Source organism: Dermacentor variabilis, chromosome 2 (genome assembly GCF_050947875.1).
Source record: "Dermacentor variabilis isolate Ectoservices chromosome 2, ASM5094787v1, whole genome shotgun sequence".
In the NCBI taxonomy this organism is placed as follows: domain Eukaryota; kingdom Metazoa; phylum Arthropoda; class Arachnida; order Ixodida; family Ixodidae; genus Dermacentor; species Dermacentor variabilis.
Genome location: NC_134569.1, coordinates 15,545,270 through 15,567,352, shown reverse-complemented (window position 1 = coordinate 15,567,352; position 22,083 = coordinate 15,545,270). Strand labels below are relative to the sequence as shown.

Here is a 22,083-nt window from a genome sequence, read left to right as displayed (position 1 = left end):
ATGTACAGTCGGGGTCCAAAGTGTGCGGACCGCGGGATCTGAGAAAAACTTGAATACTTCCGTAGCATGGGTAGGCATCCTGATATTGGGATTTCCAGTTTGCGCTATGTAGTACATATAGGAAAAGCTTTACCAGCTACAGTGACAAAGCGCTCGGAAAGTGAACGTTTTCTCAGATGCCGCGATCCGTGAAATTCTGACGCCGACGCTACGTGCCAGTTTCATTTGCGCTGTTCGTCACGCAGTTTAGTGAAGCGATGAACGGCTGGACAAATTGGCACGTTCGTGATTGTGTTGCGCTGAGGCATAGCACTGGAAGAAGGAAAAGCCACGAGACGGGAGGGCGAAGCGATCTTTCCAGTCAATTGTCAACTACCACGAAAATTCCGCGTGAAGAAGCGCCGCTTGTGATGCGGCGTAAGGGAACGTCTAGCACGACTGTGCTGAAAGAGGTGCGACTTCTCATGCGACCTCTGCGATGGAGTACGCATCTGCCGAAAAATGAAGTGCCTCTGAAGGCCAAGCCGAGAGCGCCACGTGTCGAAGGAGGTGTAGCGAAGGCAGAGAATAAAAATAAGGTGGGTAGCGAGCGAGCGGAGGGCGTGCCAACTGAGTTGAGGCATTCGGTGCGGCGGTCACGAAACCACGAGAGCTCGAAATGCGTGGCGAACGCTGGCTCAGTTTGGTGACCCGCCATTGCCGTCGTCACACTGATGGGCGCCACCAGGACGCTTCTGAAGCAGTACTTTCTCTGACCGCCATAGTCAGATGTTCTTTGTTTTTGGGACAAGGACGGGCACAGGCAAATTAGAATATGGCAGAAAGCTTCACGTGCGAACTGTTCCACGAAAGAAGAAAAGCGGGTTTGTTGTCTGCCTGATCGGTGTAAGAACAAAAAAGGCAAAACAGATGGCAAGTTTTTGTTCCAGACTCTACAAAACAAGTCGCCTCCACAGAAGACGACGTGTATGTGCTCGCAGTTTGATCTATATGTGACTTCGGAATCATGATCACTTGGTTGCACCGAAATGCCGTTGCGGCTCATTCGTCTCAGACGTCAACTGTCAGTGATATGCACTCATACTTGCTGCGCGGATATGTTCTTTTTTAATTATAACTTAAGATCATTGCGAATTCCAGCCTGCTAGGTATTAGCTGACTCCGGCTCTACGTTTCACTATGCTGCACCGTAATAGCGGGCCATAGTGCAGACACGAAGTCTGGAGTGCAACCCGTGCGTGAACCGGTTGTGCTCGCAGAACGCAGACACTCCTGCGGAAGCGAACGCGAGAGAGAGAGTGGAGGCTGCAAAGAGGCAAACCGGTCACCGGCCGCACGCAGAAGAGAAGATTCGCCTGTAAAGGGAAACAAATATGAAGGTTACAGAGTTTTACTCCTGGGCACGGCCTGCTGCACTGAAATCCTTGGCACAAGATCCGGCCTCGTGTTTTCTTCGGCTGCTCGTTCGCACGTGTGCTCCTCGCAGGAAAGGACGGCTGGGGCCGCTACGCGCATTGCCTCGTGTGGCGAAACCTGGCTTTCGCCTACGTTCTGCCAGCGTGGGTATACCGGGCTGTCTTTATGCTTGCACGCCGATTGCCAGCAATAAAAAAGCGCCGTCGCGGAATGACATTCGAGAGAAAAAAATAATGTGCGAATGCCTTCCTTTCTACTTCATGATGACTGTGATTGGTGGATCGTAATTGGCGTTTCTTTTTTTGCGTCCCAACGTCAGTGTTTCCCATGAGAGGAATCGTATGGTGGGGCTTCAAAGTAACTTGGGATCATATGTGCTTCACTGAAGGGACCGAAACGCGGGTAAACTAGCGTTCGTGCCGCCATCGGAAGCGGAACGGGAATCGAACCGGTGACTTCTGGACTCGAATACAAAACGCAGTAGCTAGCAAGTCACTGCGATGATCCACTTGTAAGATTTGGACCGGGCACTTTTATCAGACCTCCCAGGTTGCGTTACAGAGTTCACGTTCGGCATGTGTAAAGCAAAAAAAAAAAAAAAAAGGGAAGGAAGAAGGAAAGAAGAAACCGAAACTGGAACCGAAGCCACGAAAATCTGTAATGGCGAAAAGTACTCACTTTGACTGAAATGTCAGTGGACGTGCGCTGCCCACGCATGCCAGTGACAACCACGCAGGGGCGAGGAGGTAATGACGACGACAGAATGAAAACTGAACAGCGACGGCGACTCGGCGAGCATATTAGCGCGTGCGCCAGGCGTAGGCGCCGTCTGCAATGAGACTCTGCGTTGGCCCACTTGGTGCCTGTCAGATTCAAGATTAAACTGCACAACGAGAGGTGGGCAAAGAGAAGCACAGATACGAGTGACCGTCTCCACTCGGTATAGCAGATGAACAGTGCAAGTAAAGGACAGGGAGGCAGACGGCGACAGCACGAGCGCCGACTTCCACCGCCCCGAGTGATCGTGCAGCCGCTTTCCTTGTACTCACGCTGTTAATGTGTTAGCATGAGTTGCCACCTAGTGGCAACCAACGATGGGCAAAAACCTGGAGGCTTACGAAAAGGGTTCTACTTAAATTGAGGACGACGCAACGAGCTATGGAAACAAGAATGATAGGTATAACGTCAAGCGATAAGAAAAGAGCAGATTGGGTGAGGGAACAAACGCGAGTTAATGACATCGTAGTTGAAATCAAGAAAAAGAAATGGGGCATGGGCAGGACATGTAATGAGGAGGGAAGATAACCGATGGTCATTAAGGGCTACGGACTGGATTCCGACAGAAGGGAAGTGTAGCAGGGGGCGGTAGAAAGTTATGTGGACGGATGAGACTAAGGAGTTTGCAGGGACAACATGGTCACAATTATTACATGGCCGGGGTAGTTGGAGAAGTATTGGAGGCCTTTGCCCTGCAGTGGGCGTAACCAGGCTGATGATGATGATGATGCAATGAGGTCACTCCTCACCATTCCCTAGGCTCTCGAAACAACATATTTTACCAGGAAAACCAGGGAAAGTAGGCAAGAAATGCTATCGCTTTGATAGCATGCTCCTTGATATGAAAGGCCAGTGCCCGGTCTCTAGCGTATCAAGAAGATGATCTATGAATGCGGGTGGTCGGTGTGGATTCGCACAGCAAGGGCCCTATAATGTAAAACTGTTCCAACCTCTCTTTATTCCGATCTCCTGACATCAAATTTACGTCGTCGTCGACGCAGGCATCGGGCGGTGACCCGCAGCTTTGTTTGTAGCAGGCCGATGAAACGCTCTCCTCTTTATAGCAGGTCATTTTTATTTGCTTTCAAAGCGAATAGCATTGCCTACGTTGACAGGTCTTTTTATCTAACTGACTGAGAGAGAGAGAGAGAGAGAGAGAGAGAGAGAGAGAAGGAGATTATTGTTGATGGGAAGGAAAGGTTGAGGTAAAGTGCAGCGCAGTAACTGTCTCTCAGCAGAGGACACCTCAACCGCGCTGCACAGGGGGTAGGGAATGAAAGTAGAGGGAGAGAAAGTGCACCAGAAACAGCAGCGCGCCGCGGAAATGCGATGGAGCTAAAGGCGGTCGGCGAGGCCGACAGCCTCGGCGAATGTCAGGAGCGCACGTAGTAGTGTCCTGTGTCGTGAAGGGCAGCCCGAGGGGTGCAGGAGTTCAGTCACGGTGTTGCACGGCAGGCCGTGCCCACGGTAAACACGGGCAAGGGACGCGCGCGCGAGCGAAAAGTTGGGGCACTCACATAGCAGATGCTGGAGTGTCTCGATCGCGCCGCAGTCGCCGCAAAGACCATGGGCGAAGAGCACACATAAGGGGAGAGGGTTTTGATGGAGCCGTGCTAAGGCAGTGAAATAATATAACAGGACGAATAGGGCAGTGCTGTCGTCGGCGATTGGAACGCATCTCCTTGCTTAGCTTTCTCGGTGGCTGGAAGAAAAACGCGGCGGCTTGCAACGGAAGGGTGAAAGTGCCTCTAAAACGGGCCGTCAGTTAAGTTGGCAGAGCGATGTCACGCGTACGTGCCGAAAGGGCTCGACAACGCTATACTGTCCCGCATAATTTTTTATTATACGCAAATAGATCCACTCTCCCTGGCAGCACCGAGTAGCCAATGCCAGAGCGATCGCCAAGCAGCCATCTCCTATTTTTACCGGAATGTGGCAGTCTCCAGCTATCCTGAAAAAAACTTGTTTTGTTCGGCATATTAGTGCATCTTTAATGTGTACGCGTCGCTTTGAGGCGGTGGGATTTCGTGGTTTTCTGATGTTTCGTGACATAGAGGTGAAGTGGGCGCAGCCCGAAACGTTTTGACCAAAAACGGAGGGCTAATGGTGAAAAAAACGTAGAATCTGAAATTTATTTTTTGTTTGGTCTTATGTATAATCAGTGTGTACACATCATATCAGATGAGTATTTGCGGCTTTCCCGTCGTCGAGCGACAGACAAGCGGAGTGGGGGTGACCCGAAAAAGATTTGTTCAATCGCGGAGGGCTGATTTTAGAAATTGAATAGAAAAGCTTCGAATAGCGTTACGTTATAGTGCCTCAAGTCATGCAATTAAAGCTTTGATGCCCATAAGCTTCAGCAACACACAGCAGTACTCATAAAAGCGGGCGACTAAACGGGCTGTTACATTTCTTTGTTCGGCGAAGCATTTCGTCAGGCCTTACACTATCTATAACTATAATTGTTATTTCTCTCTCTCTCTTTCTTTCATGGCAAAGTATCTGGAGCTCCGCTTCAATCACGTCATTCGAGCCATGGGGTGTATAACGTTCTCCTTACAAATGGTGAGTGCGCTGGATGACTACTGCTATTTCCTATATGCTAAAAAATTCATCTTTTCTGTACACATTGTTTATCGTTTAATTTTCCGCAGCTCATCTACATGGCGATCGTGCTTTACGCACCGTCACTTGCACTTTCCCAAGGTGAGTTTTGTTCCCAAAAGCAGAACGATTTACTGGGAATGTACTAAGGGAAATGATATTCGTGAGCAGTTATAATCGACTGATAGTTGTGATCATCGATATATGTATATAGCACAGGTACGTAGTACGTAGTAATACGGTCACTTCGCAATTGTAACGCATTGCGTTCCGTCACCAACAGAAGCAGGACACGAATCGAACCGATAACTTCTGCCCTCAAATACAGAACAAAGTAAGTTTTTTTTTTTCATGTGTTCAGTTAAAGACGTTGTGAGCATATCAGGTTATACTGGCTTTCTAGATTAACTTTATAGTGATGTGACGTTTGTTTATTTCATGTTTATTGATATTTAACACCTAGCGGCTGGCGAATAGCCCAAGTTGCTTCTGCACCATTAAACTTGATTTCCACATACTCCACATTAGCTCTTACAACGTTGCATTACAGTCTTAAAATGTTTGGTGCTTATCTTTACCTGCAACGATAAAGGTCATCTGCCTTGCTTGTGTTTCCTTCCTTGAAAACTCAGCGCTCGCTACTTTCCTGCCGAAAGTGCTCTGTGACGCTGATATCGCGCAAGTCGTTCGTGACTTGGAAGTGCCGGGCTCGCAGTGTCGAAGAAAGGAAATGCGGGCAAGACAGGTGGCAATTGTCCTTGTGGGACAAGATAAGCCCTAAAGGGTGTAAATTTTTTTAAGAGTGAGGTTGCACTGAAGTGGGAGCAGTCTCAAGCTCAATAGTACGCTCGCGGCTGAGCAGACGACACTATGAGCAGGGAAGACACATGGCCAACAGGTATCACTAGATTTCGCAGATCGCAATCACCTGGGACATGATGCCGTCTGTTATGCATTGTGCCTGATGCATGTGCATGATGCAATGCATTGTGCGTGATTGCCACAGTTGCTACACTACTGTTAAACAGAGCCACGGTAATAAAACATACTGGACTCGGTTGAAGGAAATTGCGGCGTTGAAGGAAAGCGATACCGAAGGTCACTGAAAGAAGCAGGCGCTACAAAAGCTATTTAGGACATACAGTACCGCTTACCTATAGAAGTGTGTAAATGTGCAGCTTTATAAAAGTTACAAGGCGCAATAGTGCCAACACCTTTACACAATCTTACAACAGTTGCACCCTTTAGGGTATATATATATATATATATATATATATATATATATATATATATATATATATATATATATATATATATATATATATATATATATATATATATATATATGTCCCACAACAATAATCGTCCCCGCCTAGCTTGCGTTTCCTTTTCTGAAAGCTCAGCGCTCGCCACTTCACTCTCGAGAATGCTGTATCACGCTGATAACGCGCAAGCCTTTCGCGACTTGGAAGAACCTCGCTCGCAGCGTTGAAGAAAGTAAATACGGGCAAGACACATTATTATTGTTGTGGGGACAAGGTAAGCCCCAATGGGTGTAAATTTTTTTAAGAGTATACAATTTAACATGTCTTTGTCAGATGACACACTCTTAATATAAGCTCCTTCTAGTGAAATTATGTTACATTAAGCTGGGGCTCTATCTACCTATCTAGTATGGTCGTGCTCTGTTCCCGCAATTTTAGGTTTTTTCAATACCTCAGGCCTCCGTTACTTCATTAGCGTACAACAGAGCGGCAACCATGTGGTATGCATCAATGACGTATCTGACGTGCGCAGTCAACGTGTCCGTGCTGAGCTCCGTGGTGCACATGCTACAATCAGTTCGCGAATGCATTGTGCGTGATTGCCACTTCCATTGGCAAGCATACTGGATTTCATGAAACCCGATGTTACCTCCCGAGAATTCCGCTACGCGAAACAGACACCACCGTGCCACGACGAAAATACGGCGGAAATACGCACCACGTGGGTGGGTGGTTTAGAGACCACGCGAATACAGTCACAGAGGCGTATTCTCTTTTTTTGTCCATTGTCCACGGTGTGTACATTCGCTTCCAGAAAAGAGATCTACATTCGCTTTACTTTTTTCCTCGAACGGCACTCATCCATGCACAATCGCGAGGTCACACAGATTTCCACTTTGTCATGCGGCTGTCCCCACCATTTGCCCAAACATGCCGGCTTCGGTGCATGTGTTCACCTTGAAGACTCGGTTACCCGAAACCTTTTTTCCTACAGCGCCCGCTCGAAGAGGTAAAGATCTAGACACTTGTGCTCTGACCACATACGCGAGTGGCTGATTGATACGTGTCACGCGAACCGAGGACAACGCTATGACGAATGATCGTAACGGCGCATCGTAATGGGAGGTCCGTATAGATACACATGCCAGATGCTACTTTGAAAGAGCGCATACGAACTAGCACCAAGTCAACTGCGTTAAGCCAGATCATTCTTTGCGAACAGGAATCGGTCCTTGTTTTCGTGACAGCTGTTTTTCTTCTTGCAGTGACGGGAATCAGCGTGTGGACGTCGGTGCTTTCCATAGGCATTGTCTGCACTTTCTACACAAGCATTGTGAGTACAACTACGGCGCTCATTTGCGTGTTATTGAAGCGTTTCAAAGTGAATCGTAAGACACAAGTGGACGAGTATACTGTTGTTTACTTTCTCGGGGAGCGTACAAGCTAATCTTGCCTCGATCCCTGTCACCTGGCTAGTCATTTCGCCGGGCGTTGTTTTCGAGGGGAAGAACAGTTGCAAGTGGCTAAGGATGTGTAATGCGTACAATTTTAAAAATAGATTTTTAATAATAAAATGTTAGAAATAAAAATATTATGTAAGAACACTGCAAATTATTTACAGCTTCTATTCTATATATTACTTTGGTCGTTGAAAGCCCAAATGTTGTGATTTGCACGTGGTATAAGTTGCTCCTTTTTTTTTTTTCAGCCATCAGATAGCGAAGCAAAGGCCAGTTCGAGAAAAGAAAACGCTATGCAGAAGGCCGTGGGATCTAAATCTCTCAATAATATTCAGAACGAGGGATGATGTCGTAGGTGTTCAGGATCAGTGGCAACGTCAGGAAACACTCGCCGTGGTTGCTCAGTGGCTATGGTGTTGTGCTGTTGAGCACGAAGTCGCGGGATTGAATCCCAGTCACGGCGACCGCATTTCCATGGTGGCGAAATTCGAAAACACCCATCTACTTAGATTTAGGTACACGTTAAAGAACCCCAGGTGGTCCGAATTTCCGGAGCCCCCACTACGGCGTGCCTCATAATCAGAAAGTGGTTTATGCACGTATAACCGCATAATTAACGTCAGAAAACAGGATAATTCAGCCACCTGCCGCTTTCATCACTTATAATTCACATATCAAACAAGACGATATGCACAGCCATGTTCATTTGTGTGCTTATTCATTCTCGCTTGCAAACACGATTCTGAAACGTTAGGATCATCATAACTAACTTTGTTGGCCCAGCCATAGAGCACTGGGTTTTGAGGCCGTTCTTCGGGGGTTCACATTGAATAACGCGTTCTGATCACATTATGAAACGAGGGATAAATGCGGAAATTTTCATTTCAAAGATTGACACCACACTCTTACCTTTTGCAGGGTGGAATGAAAGCTGTCGTGTGGACGGACGTGTTCCAAATATGCCTTATGTTTGGCTCCATGCTCATGATCGCCATCCGCGGAGCGTACGACATCGGCGGCATGAAGGTCGTCTACAACAGTGCCTCCGATGGAAACAGAGTCGAGTTCTTCAAGTAATACGCCACCCTTCTGAGCACGCTGATAGTTTAGCTTACTATACGTAGCTTCTTAGCCTAATAGAAGGCAGGCGGACGACCTCCTTTTATAGATAAGACCAACGTCGTACTGAGTCCCACCATTTCATCCCATCGCCACGTTCTTTCTTTTTCAAGCGAAGCTCGTATTGGCTTACAAGTTTCAGTGGCCATAGTGTCACGTAAAAAAACAAAACAGTTGCTCCCAGAGCAGAGCGGCTGCGGCAAAGGACGGCTTGATGAATTGACAGCTGGGCCACCATCTTGTACACGTTCGAAAAGACGAGGTTCGATTTCGCCTCACGCGATTGGACTAGACTGGCCTAGGCCGCGATATCGGCGCAGCCTGGGCAATCGTGCGAGGCGAAATCGAACGTCGGCTTTTCGAACGTGTACAAGAAAGCGGCCCTGCGGCGGCGCCGGAGCGTGAGACGTTAGCAAGGATTTCACCTGCATAGGCGCGCGCTCACGCCACGAGCACAACCAATCGGAGCCGTTTCGCTTCCTTCGGGTAGGGAAAGGGGGGGAAAAGGGTGTCGCGCGCGCTGCGCCCGCTTCGCTTCCGTTCAGTTCATTCTAGGAAAGCAGATGGGACGGCCACGCGTTTTGCTTTCCCCCGAGAAACTGTCAGCCTTCGACGAGCGGCGGCGAGAACACGTCTGTGAAAAGGCTCGCTTCTCCTTTGGGTTACTTAACCGTGACGAAGGTCAGGTGCAAACGGGACACGCTTCGCTTATCCCAATTTCCCGGTACAGGAAGGGTTGGTCTTTTTTTTTTTGCGACCTACATAGATGTACTCGAAGGTGACTCATTACACGAGACACCGAACGACGCCAAAACATCACAAATTAGATTTCATCGCTCATTTTGTACACACGTCACTTAATAGCATGAACGTGGACCTTGTTATTTCAGCAAGTGCATATGTAAGGACAAAGAATATGCCGAATCTTTTCGCAATGCAGGCACTGTTCTCGTGCACCATAGGCGCCGACTGCGGGGGGGCTCCGGGGCCCGAGCCCCCTCTATAGTTTGTCGGGGGGGGGGAGGGCTTATCCCCGGGCAATGCCGAAGTCCCCTCCCCCCCCCTGCACACACACATAACGTGCCGTTAGCAGAGCTTTGTCACCCACATCATATGAAGATCCTTTTGATTTGCGTCAATCTTTTCACTTGAAACTTTACCGGGACTAATAGCTTACTGCATCACCGCTGGCGCGGGCGTGCACGGCTTTTAATTCGTACTTTCGTTTATTTCGGCAAATCCTGTCAATCGGAGGACACGCACATTAGAACCGCTTGCGGTGGCTACCTCATCCATATTTCCTCACTTCAACATTGTTTTAAATGTGCATTACAAGTACGATGCATAGACAATATATTTATATATACACACAGGACAAAGTTTATTATATTCTTGAAAGAGATCGAGGTAGCCAATAAAAATTATTTCTAAAGGTATGGATAGCATCTGCCTAGATAATGAATATGTTGCTGTATGTTTACCACGGTTCAACTTGCTTTGCATGCTTCTTTAACCATGAAAAAGACATATAGGCTTCAGTGACCCCTCCGACAGAGAATTTTATCAATGTCGTGTGGAATGTACGTAAAGGTTATGCGTCTCAGTATTGCTTCTCTTTCCAGTAAGCAGTGCTAACGACTCAGGAAAGAAACATTTCTAATAATTTACAACATTCATTAGGGATTGGAACATTGTCAGTTGCATGCAAAGGTCATAAATATACGCAGGGTGTCCCAATTAACTAACATGCACCAAGATTTAAAAAAAAGAAGAGCAATGCGTTAATCGAAGAAAACCTAGTGCATATTGTTTACAGTACAATGGAGTAGCTGCCAGTGATGTTTTGTTACTAAGATTTAATTAGACAATCGTAATTAATTATCTAACTCGAGACATACCGTCATAATTATCAAAGCGTCAATGAGGCATTTGAAGGAACAGCCAAGGGGCATCTAACTGCGGTATTTTCAGCGACCTACTTGCGTAATAATGTTTTTCCGACTGATAAATAAACTCCGCAAAATATGGAGAATATCACCGGGCTGCGTCTCCACCCGGATCATAAAGCAGCGCCCTCGAACAGGCTCCCTCTGAGTTATCCAGAACGAGATAAAGGAAATAAAGAAAAACATCGTAATCGAGCTTGTGCGTTATCTGCCGTGCCCCGGCCGAAGTAACACGTAGCGTTTGGTGTCAGTTGGAAACAAGCTGCGATAGCTGTTGTCTTTGCGTAGATAAAATGCACGAATTCTTTTTTCTTTTTTTCTTTGCCGCAAGACCTATCACAACAAAGCGGATTGACAACGCCAGTGCAAACGTTTAAAGGTGCGTTTTGTTTCGTCCCAGTCACCACGTCTTCTCTAATGAGCAGAAGGTAAACATGATCCTTGCCTAGGGATCTGCAAATGGCGACAAGAGGAAGGCCGCATATATATATATATATATATATATATATATATATATATATATATATATATATATATATATATATATCAGTCATGGAAGTGTGGCGCTAGACCAGACGCATCGACTATCACAGAAATTATGAAAGCTTGAGACGAACCGGCAGCTTCAAGAAACAACGGCGGAGGACTCCATCTTTGACTCCTAGCCTACGCACGGATGTTCTAGCATTTATGGCCCCAAACCCTCATGCTACCATGCGGGACGTGACCGCCTAGATACCAATTTCCAAGTCATCAGTTTGTAGGATCCTAAATGACGGCCTTTCACCCGTACTATCTTAACCAGCACCAATGCTTAGAAGATAAGCACCTGTAGATTCGTCTAGATTTCTCGAATTGGGTCATCCCGGAAGCCGATGAGTCACCGGACTTGTTGAGCAACATCATGTGCACAGATGAAGCCAATTTTCGCAAGAACGCTTAGGTAAATTGGCACTAGTGAAGGGACTCCGATCTATACTGGGTAAAGCTCAATTGGCACCAGTACCAGTGGTCGCTCAATGTGTGGTTCAGAATTTACGCCGGTGCTATCGTCGCTCCCATCTTCTTCAATCACACACTGAGCTGGACAGCGTTACCTGAACGAAATCCTTGAAGGAGTGGTCGATGAGTTTCTCAGCGAAATCCCGCTGCCACGTCTTCCACTTCTGTGGTATCAGCAAGATATGACAACCGCACACAGCAGCAGCCGAACACGAAACTGGCTGGATGCGACTTTTCATGCGTAATAGATTGGAAGGCACGGACCTATAAATTGGGCGGCTAGGTCACCTGACCTCTCCGCACTTCTTTCTTTAGGGTTATGTGAAAGATCGTGCTTACGTGATCGAAACGGACGTCAGATTAGTTCAAGGCAAGGCTAGCGGACGTCTGACGTAGAATTCCGGCGTCGGTCATCAAGAAAGCCACTGAAGATGTCATAAAACTGACACAGTACTGCGTAGCTGCGAAAGACCTATTCGAACACGTCCTCTAGGCTGGTGTTCAATGGTGCTTACGAATCATAGATAATAAGGGCACACTGAAATTTGATGGTTTTCTTTTTGTGGAGACATCCTGCTTGCCAGTTCGGCTCATTTAGAAGTGGTATGCTTACTTTCTTGAACTTCTCTACACGTTGGTCGCTTCCCGGTCTGTTTATTTTGCTTTTATTTTTTGACACGAACCTGTTTTTGCAGCACGTATACACTTTCATAAAAAATAAAACGCTCACTATAATTTGGCTGTGGTCCGAAGCAAGTTCGTGGCGCGTGGTGAGAGCGGCGCTTCTGCCGCGTTATCGAGGGCCATTTGTTATCAATGTGATCGGTCGGCCTTGAGAGACGGATAATAAGTGTGACGTAGAAATTAGAAAAAGGAATAGCTGCGAAGCCATGAAACCTGCTGTTGGTGCTCCTTCCATACCCTTATCAAGTTATGGGCTGTCTCTTCGGGTTTGCGACAGGCAATTCAGTTGCTTTCAGTTAGATTATTTGAGGGTGCTATTTTATAATGCGGGTGGGAGTGCACTCACGTGGTATTTTTCATACTTCGCGAGGCCTTTTCTTTTTGTGCAGTCGGAGAAATATTGTGTGCAATTAATACGTCGCTTAAAACACCGCAGTTAGATTTTATATTGGGGTGCCTACAAGTGCCTACAAGTGCCTCATTGACACTTCGAGAATTAGGACAGCACTTCTCTATAGTTAGATAATTCATTGGAATTACCGAATTGAATCTCAATAACGAAAGAATTACTGGCGGCTACTCCACTGTAGTAGAAACTGCTTTCTTCGAGTGACACAACTGCACCTATTTTAAGTCTTGGTGCGTGATAATGTGGGAACACTGTATAATTCACTCAGTAAGCGAAATGAGGCCACGCTGGATTCACTCAATATCAGGATCAATAGCAGTCATGTGCAGGAGCTCTTATACTTGGACTCACAAAAAAAGAAAAAAAAAAGGCGCAGAGGCTGCAGTTTTGATAGCCAAGGTGATAGCCAACTTGATAGCCAAGTTGATGGCCAATTTGATAGTTGATGCAGCTGATAGCCAAATATGCGACAATTACACGAAGGAAGGTTACTCCACCGAGAGGACACAGGCTGTGAAATTGAACAGTCTCGATCCTACTATGAGGTCTTGTATGTACTGATATAGCGCCGTCACTTCAGCGCTCAATTCTTCGAGGTTACACGAAGCTCTTTCAAGTGCAACAAATATGAATATATATATGGAGTTCGGAGAGCTGGTCGGACCCTAGCCTCCTCCCCCCCCCCCATTAGAAATGACAACTCTCCGCCTATGCAGGTTCTATCAAACTCTGGAGTATACTTCTGAGCCTTACAATGAGCACTAATGTGACCTGGGAGTTGTTTTTTCATATTATATCGATGCTCGTACAATCTGTCATTCACACATCTGCCCGTTTGGCCAACATGTGATGAACCACACGACAAAGAAACAGAATAAGCTACGTTCTTTACGCAGCTGACATGCTTCTGCCCATGTTTTTTTTTTTTGCGCACAGCTGTTTATTTTCACCATTTCATTCTTTCACCTTGGCACACATGAAACGAAGACGTTTTGGAGCGGAAACTAAAACCCGAACACCTGCTCGTTTGCCTACTTTTTCCAGATTGTGAGATACGCCGTGAACACATGGGATGATAGCAAACCTGGTTCCAGAAGGGCCTGTTCGACCCTGGTCTACAATGTTACGTTCCTTGAGCTGCCTGAGCATTTTTTCTGCAACAGACATGATCACATGGTGAGGATAATGTGCTCCTTTGAGGCGGCTGTCCTGATAATGAAAACTGCTTTGCAGCCATGCACGCAAGACATGTTAGGTGCATTGGCCAGGCATGATTGAATTCATTCATTACTTTTATTATTCATTACTCAATATTCATTATTCAATATTCATTATTCAATATTCATTATTCAATATTCATTATTCAATATTCAATTATTCATTACTTTTGACTGAGCTGAATTGAAGGAGAGGATCGGTTTGGTAGCCCTTGGATTGAACTGCCAGCAAACAAGACACGATGAGAAAGTAATTTCCAAATCTAAAAACCTTAAACAGTTATCGGCTGGAAGCTCGTGAGTCAGAGTTAGAGAATGCAAGGCTGTTTTAAACTCTCAGTTCAATCCAAGGACTAGCAAACCCATCCACTCCTTCAATTCAGCTCACTCAAACGTAATAAAAAGAGGCATCATTTAAACATGTCTAACCAACGCACAACAAGTCTTGTGTGCATCGGCTGCAAAGCACTTTTCATTAGCAGGTCCGCCGCCTCAAAGGAGCGCATTATCCTCCACCATGTGATTATATCTGGAGCAGAAAAAATGTTCAGGCACCTCAACAAACCTAACATTGTAGACCAGGTTCGAGCAGGCCCTTCTGGAACCAGGTTTGCTATCATCCCATATGTTCACGGCGTATCTCACAATCTGGAAAAAGTAGGCAAACGAGCAGGTGTTCGGGTCCGCTCCGAAACGTCTTGGTTTGATGTGTGCCAAGGGGAATGCAGGAAATGGTGAAAATAAACAGCTGTGCGCAAAAAAAAAAAAACCTGAGCAGAAGCATGTCGGTTGTGTAAAGAAAGTAGTTTATTCTGTTTCTTTGTCGTGTGGTTCATCACATGTTGGCCAAACTGGCGGATGTCTGAGTGACAGATTGTATCAGCATTGATATAATATGGAAAAACAGCTCTCAGCTCACATTAGTGTTCATTGTAAGGCTCACAAGTGCACTCAAGATTTTGATAGAACCTGTGTTTTGAACAGAGCAGATGATCAACAGATAAGGGACATAGTGGAAGCGCTTGAGACCAAGAAGCGTGGCGATGCTTGTATCAGCGAACCCTCATATTCTCTATTGACAAAGGAACTGGCGTATCTTGAGAGCGGCGCTTACAAACTGTTCTGTATCGTGTTTTCGTTGCGTTATGCAAATGACGGCACTGTTTTTTCTTGATGTTTTGACTCTTGGCAGCAGCTATTTCTTCCTGTGTCGAGAAATAAAACGCTCAGTTGTTAGTGCGCCTGCGTGGTTGTCCCGTGTCGTCTTCCTTCGTCCGTCGTTTCACTTGGCGCCTTCGTTGTAAACATGTATAACCAACTCGCCCACCAGCACGGGCTCAGTGACTCCATCTAAGCGAAACATTGTGTACTTGCTGACATAAAATAAAAGAACCACATGAAAGCTATATATATACTATATTAGTATGCAATTGCATGAGTCTTGATACGCTTAAAAAACTGTTCTATGGGGCATTCGTATAGAAAGCGAGAATTTCCTCTTTTTTGAAGTTATAGTGATGTTTAGGCAAATCGAAACGCCTTATCGTGCATTCTTGGAGCTGTTCTCTCTTTTTGGCTATGCCACTGTATCCTGGCGAAGTTCGGAGTGGCGCCACTTAGGGCGTCGTTGGAACAAGAAAAATAAAGCAACTTGTTTTTAATTGTTGTTGTTTCAATATACGCGAGCGAGATTATCTCTGAGGAACAAAAAAGATAGGATTTGCGCTTTATCGATCTTTAAGTAAAATCACTTCTTCTATGACCAGAATTTTCAGGCAATCTTAAAAATATACATTCGTGTTGAAGCAACAATAATCAGTATAGCTTTTTAACGTATTAAGGTTCTCGCAAACCGCTGAGCTACAAGACCTTATTGCTTACCTTATTGCTACCTCATTGCTTAGCGTATAAAAAGATAATCTTTTTAGAACGGTGGCCGGTGTAGAATATCTATATACTTATACTGCTTTATAAGCTGAAGAAACCTCGCTATTTTTTGCGATTAGTCTGCTTAAAAAGAAATTTCTTATGGTTTAATTGGCATTAGAAGGTTATTATGATAATTGGCGTTTTATATCCGCTGCATATTTGCAAAAGGGTATGGTGTGTAAAAACGGTGTCTGCATGTGAAGACATTTGTTATATTTTTGTTCCTGAAATATAGGCTTGCTGCAAAAAAATGTTCGTGCTATTGAACATGATAGGTATAAACTATGAAATGAAGCAATGAGACCGAACGCATTAGGCTTATAGGCCATGCTCTGATTTGTCGTGAAATCGCCCAGGTTCGTTTATTTTTTTTTTTTTTTTCTACAGCAAGAAAGCTTGAGATGGCCCTTGTACGGCCTGTTGCATATTTTGATATAGTGGTAGTGTATGAATAAAATTTTCTACCCATAAGCTTCTTGCCCAACATTGCAAGCTTAAAATAAAATTTCCCGTTGAGACAATACCATCACTTCAAGACGGCATACGAATTCTATGCTCTGACGTTCGCACACAAGTGAGACGTGGCGCACTCCGTTGTGAGAGGAAAGGCACGCGAAAGTTATATACCGGTAACCAGGAAGTGCGCTCTTGACTGAAATGTGCTACATACGCTTGAATATATTGCAAACATGACGGCACGCTAAGTTTGCACATTAATAAACTTGCCAGACAGGCCTAACGTAAAGTGCAACATCTGTGCGAGGAAATAAAGTTCACCTTGCACGACATCTGCGGAGCACTCCTCACTGGTGTTTTCGTGGTGAGCTAACCTCTTCTTGTGCGATTTATTGCTCACCAGCTTTAGCCTCGACCCGACCGAGAGGCACACCGTCTGGGGTCTCTTCATCGGCTGTTTCTTCACTTGGATGTCGGTGTACGCAGTCAGCCAAGCAATGGTTCAGCGATACCTCACAGTTTCCAGCATAAAGGGTGCTCGAATGTGAGTTCAACAAAGTCCTTATTTATTTCCTCAAGAATTTACGCAATTAGAATGTAGAGCACCTCTGGTCTTTGCTCGCGAACTTCGACTGTTATCTAAGCTTGAAAGTGTCAACTTTATGACTTGTTTGCACTCTCGAGAGCCATGCAAGCTACCTGCTGGCGCACATTGACCTATGCACGAATGCACAAGCATCCACCGTGTAGCATGGACGCATGTAGAAGCAACTCTACTCTATCTCAGTAGTTTTTTGCAGCACTGGGGAAGCTACAGGAATTGCTAACCAATACGAAGGCTGAATGCACCTCGAGATGAGCTCATCTGCGCTGCGTCGTTTGCTCAGTACCTGCTTGTCATCCTGTCAATACATGTTCCATGCTTGGTGGATTGGCGCAAAAATGTCTTGACGTCATAACCATGAGCTTTGTTTGCATGCATGCGACCGCGGCGCTTCGCTTCACCTATGCGCTTTTCCTGCAGTTACCTTGCAGCCTCTTTGGCAAGTAGTAAGGGCGAACGCCCTCATAAATTACCTGCGGCATAGCATCTGTTCGGCGTCTGCTTGGCGTTTGCTCGCATGCTAGAGCAGGGTAGTAAATTAATGATGCAGTGAAAAATTAGGCCGTTAGAGCGTTCCGCATCGCCAACGCATCACCAGCGCTAATGATGTGGCTCCATCTGCTAACTAGAAAACGAACCAGTTTTACGGCTTGGAGCCATGTCTGTATAGTTCTAGCAGCGCGAAAACAAACAGCTCATCTCAATAATTACTACAAAACATACCTAATGCTTTGACCTTATCGTGAGATGAGACTTAGCAATGACGGATTTTGCAAGTTGTTTCTTGCTGACAGGGTGGAGAGCGAGTCGTCGTCGTCGTCGTCGTCATCATCATCATCATCATCATCATCATCATCAACTAGCACCCGCAAATTTCCTAATTTCTTCGCACCACCTAGTCTCCTGTCGTCCTCTACTGCGCTTTTCTTCTTTTGGCACACATTCTGTAACACTATTGGTCCGCCGGTTATCTATATCTTCCCTACGCAATACATGGCCTGCCTAGCTCCATTTTTTTCTATTAATATCAGTTACATTATCGGTTAACCCCGTTTGCTCTCTGATCCACACCGCTCTCTTCCTGTCTCCTAATGTTGCGCCTAGCATTCTTCGTTCCATCGCTTTTTGTTCTCGTTTTTGCTCTGTTCTCGTTCCATCTTTTTGTTTTTGTTCTTTTTGTCATCGCTTAGCTTGTTCTCGAGTTCCTTTGTGAACCTCCAAGTTTGTGGCCCATATGTTAGCACCGGTAGGATGCACTGATTGTAAACGTTTCTTTTCAATGATAATGGTAAGCTTCCAGTTAGCATCTGACAATGTCTGCCGTATGTACTTCAGCCCATTTTTATTCTTCTGTAAGCTTCCTTCTCATGATCAGCGTCCCCTATGAGTGATTGACCTAGGTAAACGTACTCCTTCACGGACTCTACAGGTTGACTGGCAAACCTGAACTCTTGTTCCTTTACCAGGCTATTGATCACTATTGATCGTTATCTTGGTCTTCTGCATATTAATCTTCCGCCCCACTCTTACACCTCCTCTGTTAAGGTCCTGAATCATTTGTGGTAACTCGTCTCCAGTGTTGCTGAACAGGACAATGTCACCTGCAAACAAAAAGTTCGTTGGGATGTTCGCCAGTGATTATCACTCCTAAGCATTTGCAGTTTAATAACTTGAATGCTTCTTCCAAGCATGTAATGAGCAGCATTGTAGAGATTGTGTCTCCTTGCCTGACCCCTTTCTCTATAGGTAACGTTCTGCTCAAAGCGGGTGGTCGGCGCTGTATGTAATCAGTCATGTTACTATACAGTGATGGCGGTTAATGCGGCTATTACCGTTACCGGCTGTAACTGCCACGACGATTCGCGGTATACGACGTGCATACGCAAGCGCCATAACATGTCACATATCGCTTTGGCGTGTCACGCAGCGAACAAAAATTAAGCTCTCTAGTGCGGCGAATAATCAGTCAGTTACGCCCCGAACTATATACCGCTGCACAATAATATTGCCTGTGTATGCCTCGTACCTTCGGCAGTGCTGCAGAGTATTTGTGAGATGGAGTTTAGCAGAAATAGGCCAGGAAAAACGATGTGAGATCCAACAATAGCTACTTCTCAGACAAAGCTAATTTTTATTCTGGCCATGCAGATATAGAGATTAGGGGCTAAATTGAACTGATGTATAGAAGCGACCATGCACATGTGCACCTGGCATGTATAACACGGTGCTTTTTTTGCTGCAGCGCCATCTGGATCAACCTTCCTGGACTGGCGTTTTTGATGTTGATCTGCGCTCTAGCCGGCCTCGTCATGTACGCACGGTATCAAGACTGCGACCCGCTGCTGACCAAGAAGGCGACAGCCCCTGACCAAGTAAGTTGTAAGCCTTTATGATTGCTGGTAAAAGAGGAGATACGGTACTGAAGAAAGGATGTACATATATTTATATAGGTATCTTTCTTATTTGTTTTCAATTTGTATGCTAGTTTATTTTTACCTATCATAAATTGTATTTTTTCTCTGGACTGAGAAATATGCTAGGTGAACCTTTTTAGTGGAAACAGATTTTTTAAAATAATATTCTGTGGCAGAATTAGCACTTCAGCGCTATATGCTGGATTGTTTGAAGAAGCGGTCTTGCACGACAAATCGCAGTGTGACGTTGGCAAATTAACAAAGTCGCATTAATCAACTCTGTATTTGCACTTGACGCAATAACAACTCATACTTCAATGTTTGCTCTAGCTACTTCCTCTATACGTCATGGACATCCTCGGAAGCCTCCATGGAATCCCTGGCCTATTTGTCTCCGGCATATTCAGCGGCGCTCTGAGGTAGGCTTTAACGTATACTTATAGCAATTCACATATGGTGTAAAACTGGGTGCCCATTCTTGCCACCATTTGTTTAGACAAAACGTCAGCTTTCTCGCTTTCTTTAGCGCTATAGGCATGCATAGCCAAACCGAGCAGTCGCTTTAACAAATGGACAAAGGTGCTTATCAATATGCACTACACCCTCGGAATTAAAAAAAAAATTATATCACGCAAGCGTCGACTGCAGGACTGACATACAGATCGGTGACATTCAGACGCACTGCAGATCGCACTGCCTGTCACCGGTTTACTAGGGCTAGAAGCGGTCAGATCGGCGACACTATGCGCAAACGCGCAAAGCGATTTCCGACGCGAATGTCGCGTGTTACGCTGTTCGCTTAAACAGTGCACACGATATTCCTTTGTATCTTAAAAACAAAGGTTACGGCGCTAAGCAGACGAGGACGAAGTGAGACACAAACGACACATACGAACGCCATATATGTGGCGCCCGTTGTGTCTCACTTCGACCTCGTCTGCTTTGTCCTTTAACCTTTGTTTTTAAATCATGAACCAACTAGCTCAGCAACAAGTTTTGTTAATTCCTTTGTATCCATGATGCCCCATCTCGCATCACCACAAATAGCCGAGTCACGCGGCCACAGGTGTCTGCAATGATGACTTTTCCTTGAAGCGCAGCTCGTAGGCACCCGTTCCTACGACGAGCGTCGACGTCGGCGTAACAGAGCGAACGAGCACAGGAAAAGATGAAAGAGCACACGCAGAGCGCAGCGGGGGACGAAAGACGCGAGAAGAAAAGCGTAGTGCGGCGACGATGGCTACAAGATGGCGCCAAAGTATAGCGCGCATAGTCTGGGAGGTCAGTCTGCGGCAACTGCTGTGAATCGCGCCCACGTGTCGCCCACGCGCTGTCTCTTGCGATCTCCAGATTAGCGAGGCAGTCGCGCCAGACTTCGCTTCGTTTTCAACGTACCGCACGAGACAGATTGTCCGCGCCAGCCAATATTTCGCGAAATGAAAACGCGTATAGAACTGCGCTCACATTTCGTATCAGGAAGTCGTAATCGTCGGTGAACTTTCTAATGCCAATACCTCACATATGTTCGCAAGCTCCCTTTTTATTATTTCTTTTTTGCACACGTGCGGGTGCGAGTATTACGGGTAGAAAAGACATATAAGTGTAAAGCGCATCGCATACGAAACGTCTTAACAAACATTCTCACAAACCGGCTTTTCGCCTACGCGACTGCTTTGTTAGTCATTGCAGGGCGTGTATCCTCCTGATGCAAACAGCGTAGCAGACGATGCTCGCACCGGAGAGTGCTTTGTGCGCTTGCGCATACTGTCGTCGCGCTCGCCGCTTCTCGCCTGTATGAGGTAAAGGTATCAGGCGCTGACATGCCGTGCGGTCGACGCTGTTGCTATATTATTAAAACCTTACAAGGGTTTGTGCTCATATGCAAGCGTGTACAATGGTACAAGAGTGTACAAAATTCAAAGGTGAGAAATGCAAACCAAGCGAAAAGCTGATATTGACAATTGCGCAACGTTTTGTGTGGAATTAGGGTTCTTGGACGCGATGTCATGTTCGAATGTATACATCTGAATTGTCCTCGTTCAAAGCTCCATCATTCTGCTCAAGTGTTTCAGGAAAGATATCATCCTGCGACTTCGGTATTCGCTTTATCTTGGGATTCTGGTTCCTGGAGAATTCTCCGACGTAGTCATGTGATTCTGAAGTAGAGAGACTTTAGATTCCAACATTTCATATTGCTCACCTAGCCTTGAGATCGCTGCTCTCAGCTCTTTCCTTTCTTTCGTTAGCTGAGAGCGTTAGTATTTAACTTTGTCGAGCTCATCATTTAGGAAGTCAAGACTACAGTAATAAATTATCTAATTTTTGTCCTTATCGTGCGCTGCCACTTGAATATGATGTCATTCGTTCTTGTCGTTTTTTTTTTCGAAGTTCTTCGCGAAACGCCTATGATACTTGTGCATAAAAGGTGCATACAAGGTGATACAAGGTTGTGATACAAGGTGCATAAAATTGGCAGCAGTCTAGGCAGCAAGAACAAAATTTCGCCTCGATGCTTGAGAGAAACAAAGCATTCTAACCATTCTAACCTGCAGCATACACAAGGCGATGTGTTATGACTTTATCCTTCTGCGCATGCTGCCGCCAGAATGGTGCCTGTCCAACGATGCAGGCGTTTACGGAGCAAGGCTTTCTGTAGCGGATGTGACGTTGCCGTGACGCAAGAGATGGTGGTGTTTGGTGGCGTTGGGGGCGTTTTCAGGCAGTTTTATGGGCTTGAATGCCGGCAAGCTATGAGCTGCAGTTAACACGAGGCGATGTATT

At 45.8% G+C, this 22,083-nt stretch overlaps 2 protein-coding genes across 2 annotated transcripts in view; one reads left to right on the top strand and one right to left on the bottom strand.

The window, feature by feature from the left end:
- The window catches only part of LOC142571411 (phospholipid-transporting ATPase ABCA3-like), a 252,417-nt gene that overhangs the window by 161,393 nt on the left and 68,941 nt on the right, over positions 1 to 22,083 (bottom strand). The window lies entirely within an intron of this gene.
- The window catches only part of LOC142571412 (sodium-coupled monocarboxylate transporter 1-like), a 68,234-nt gene that overhangs the window by 32,088 nt on the left and 14,063 nt on the right, over positions 1 to 22,083 (top strand). The window contains exons 3-9 of the mRNA XM_075679741.1: positions 4,693 to 4,758; positions 4,848 to 4,899; positions 7,328 to 7,395; positions 8,441 to 8,595; positions 16,688 to 16,828; positions 19,131 to 19,260; positions 19,633 to 19,721. Coding sequence (XP_075535856.1) covers positions 4,693 to 4,758; positions 4,848 to 4,899; positions 7,328 to 7,395; positions 8,441 to 8,595; positions 16,688 to 16,828; positions 19,131 to 19,260; positions 19,633 to 19,721 — 701 coding nt within the window. The remainder of the gene's footprint in view (positions 1 to 4,692; positions 4,759 to 4,847; positions 4,900 to 7,327; positions 7,396 to 8,440; positions 8,596 to 16,687; positions 16,829 to 19,130; positions 19,261 to 19,632; positions 19,722 to 22,083) is intronic.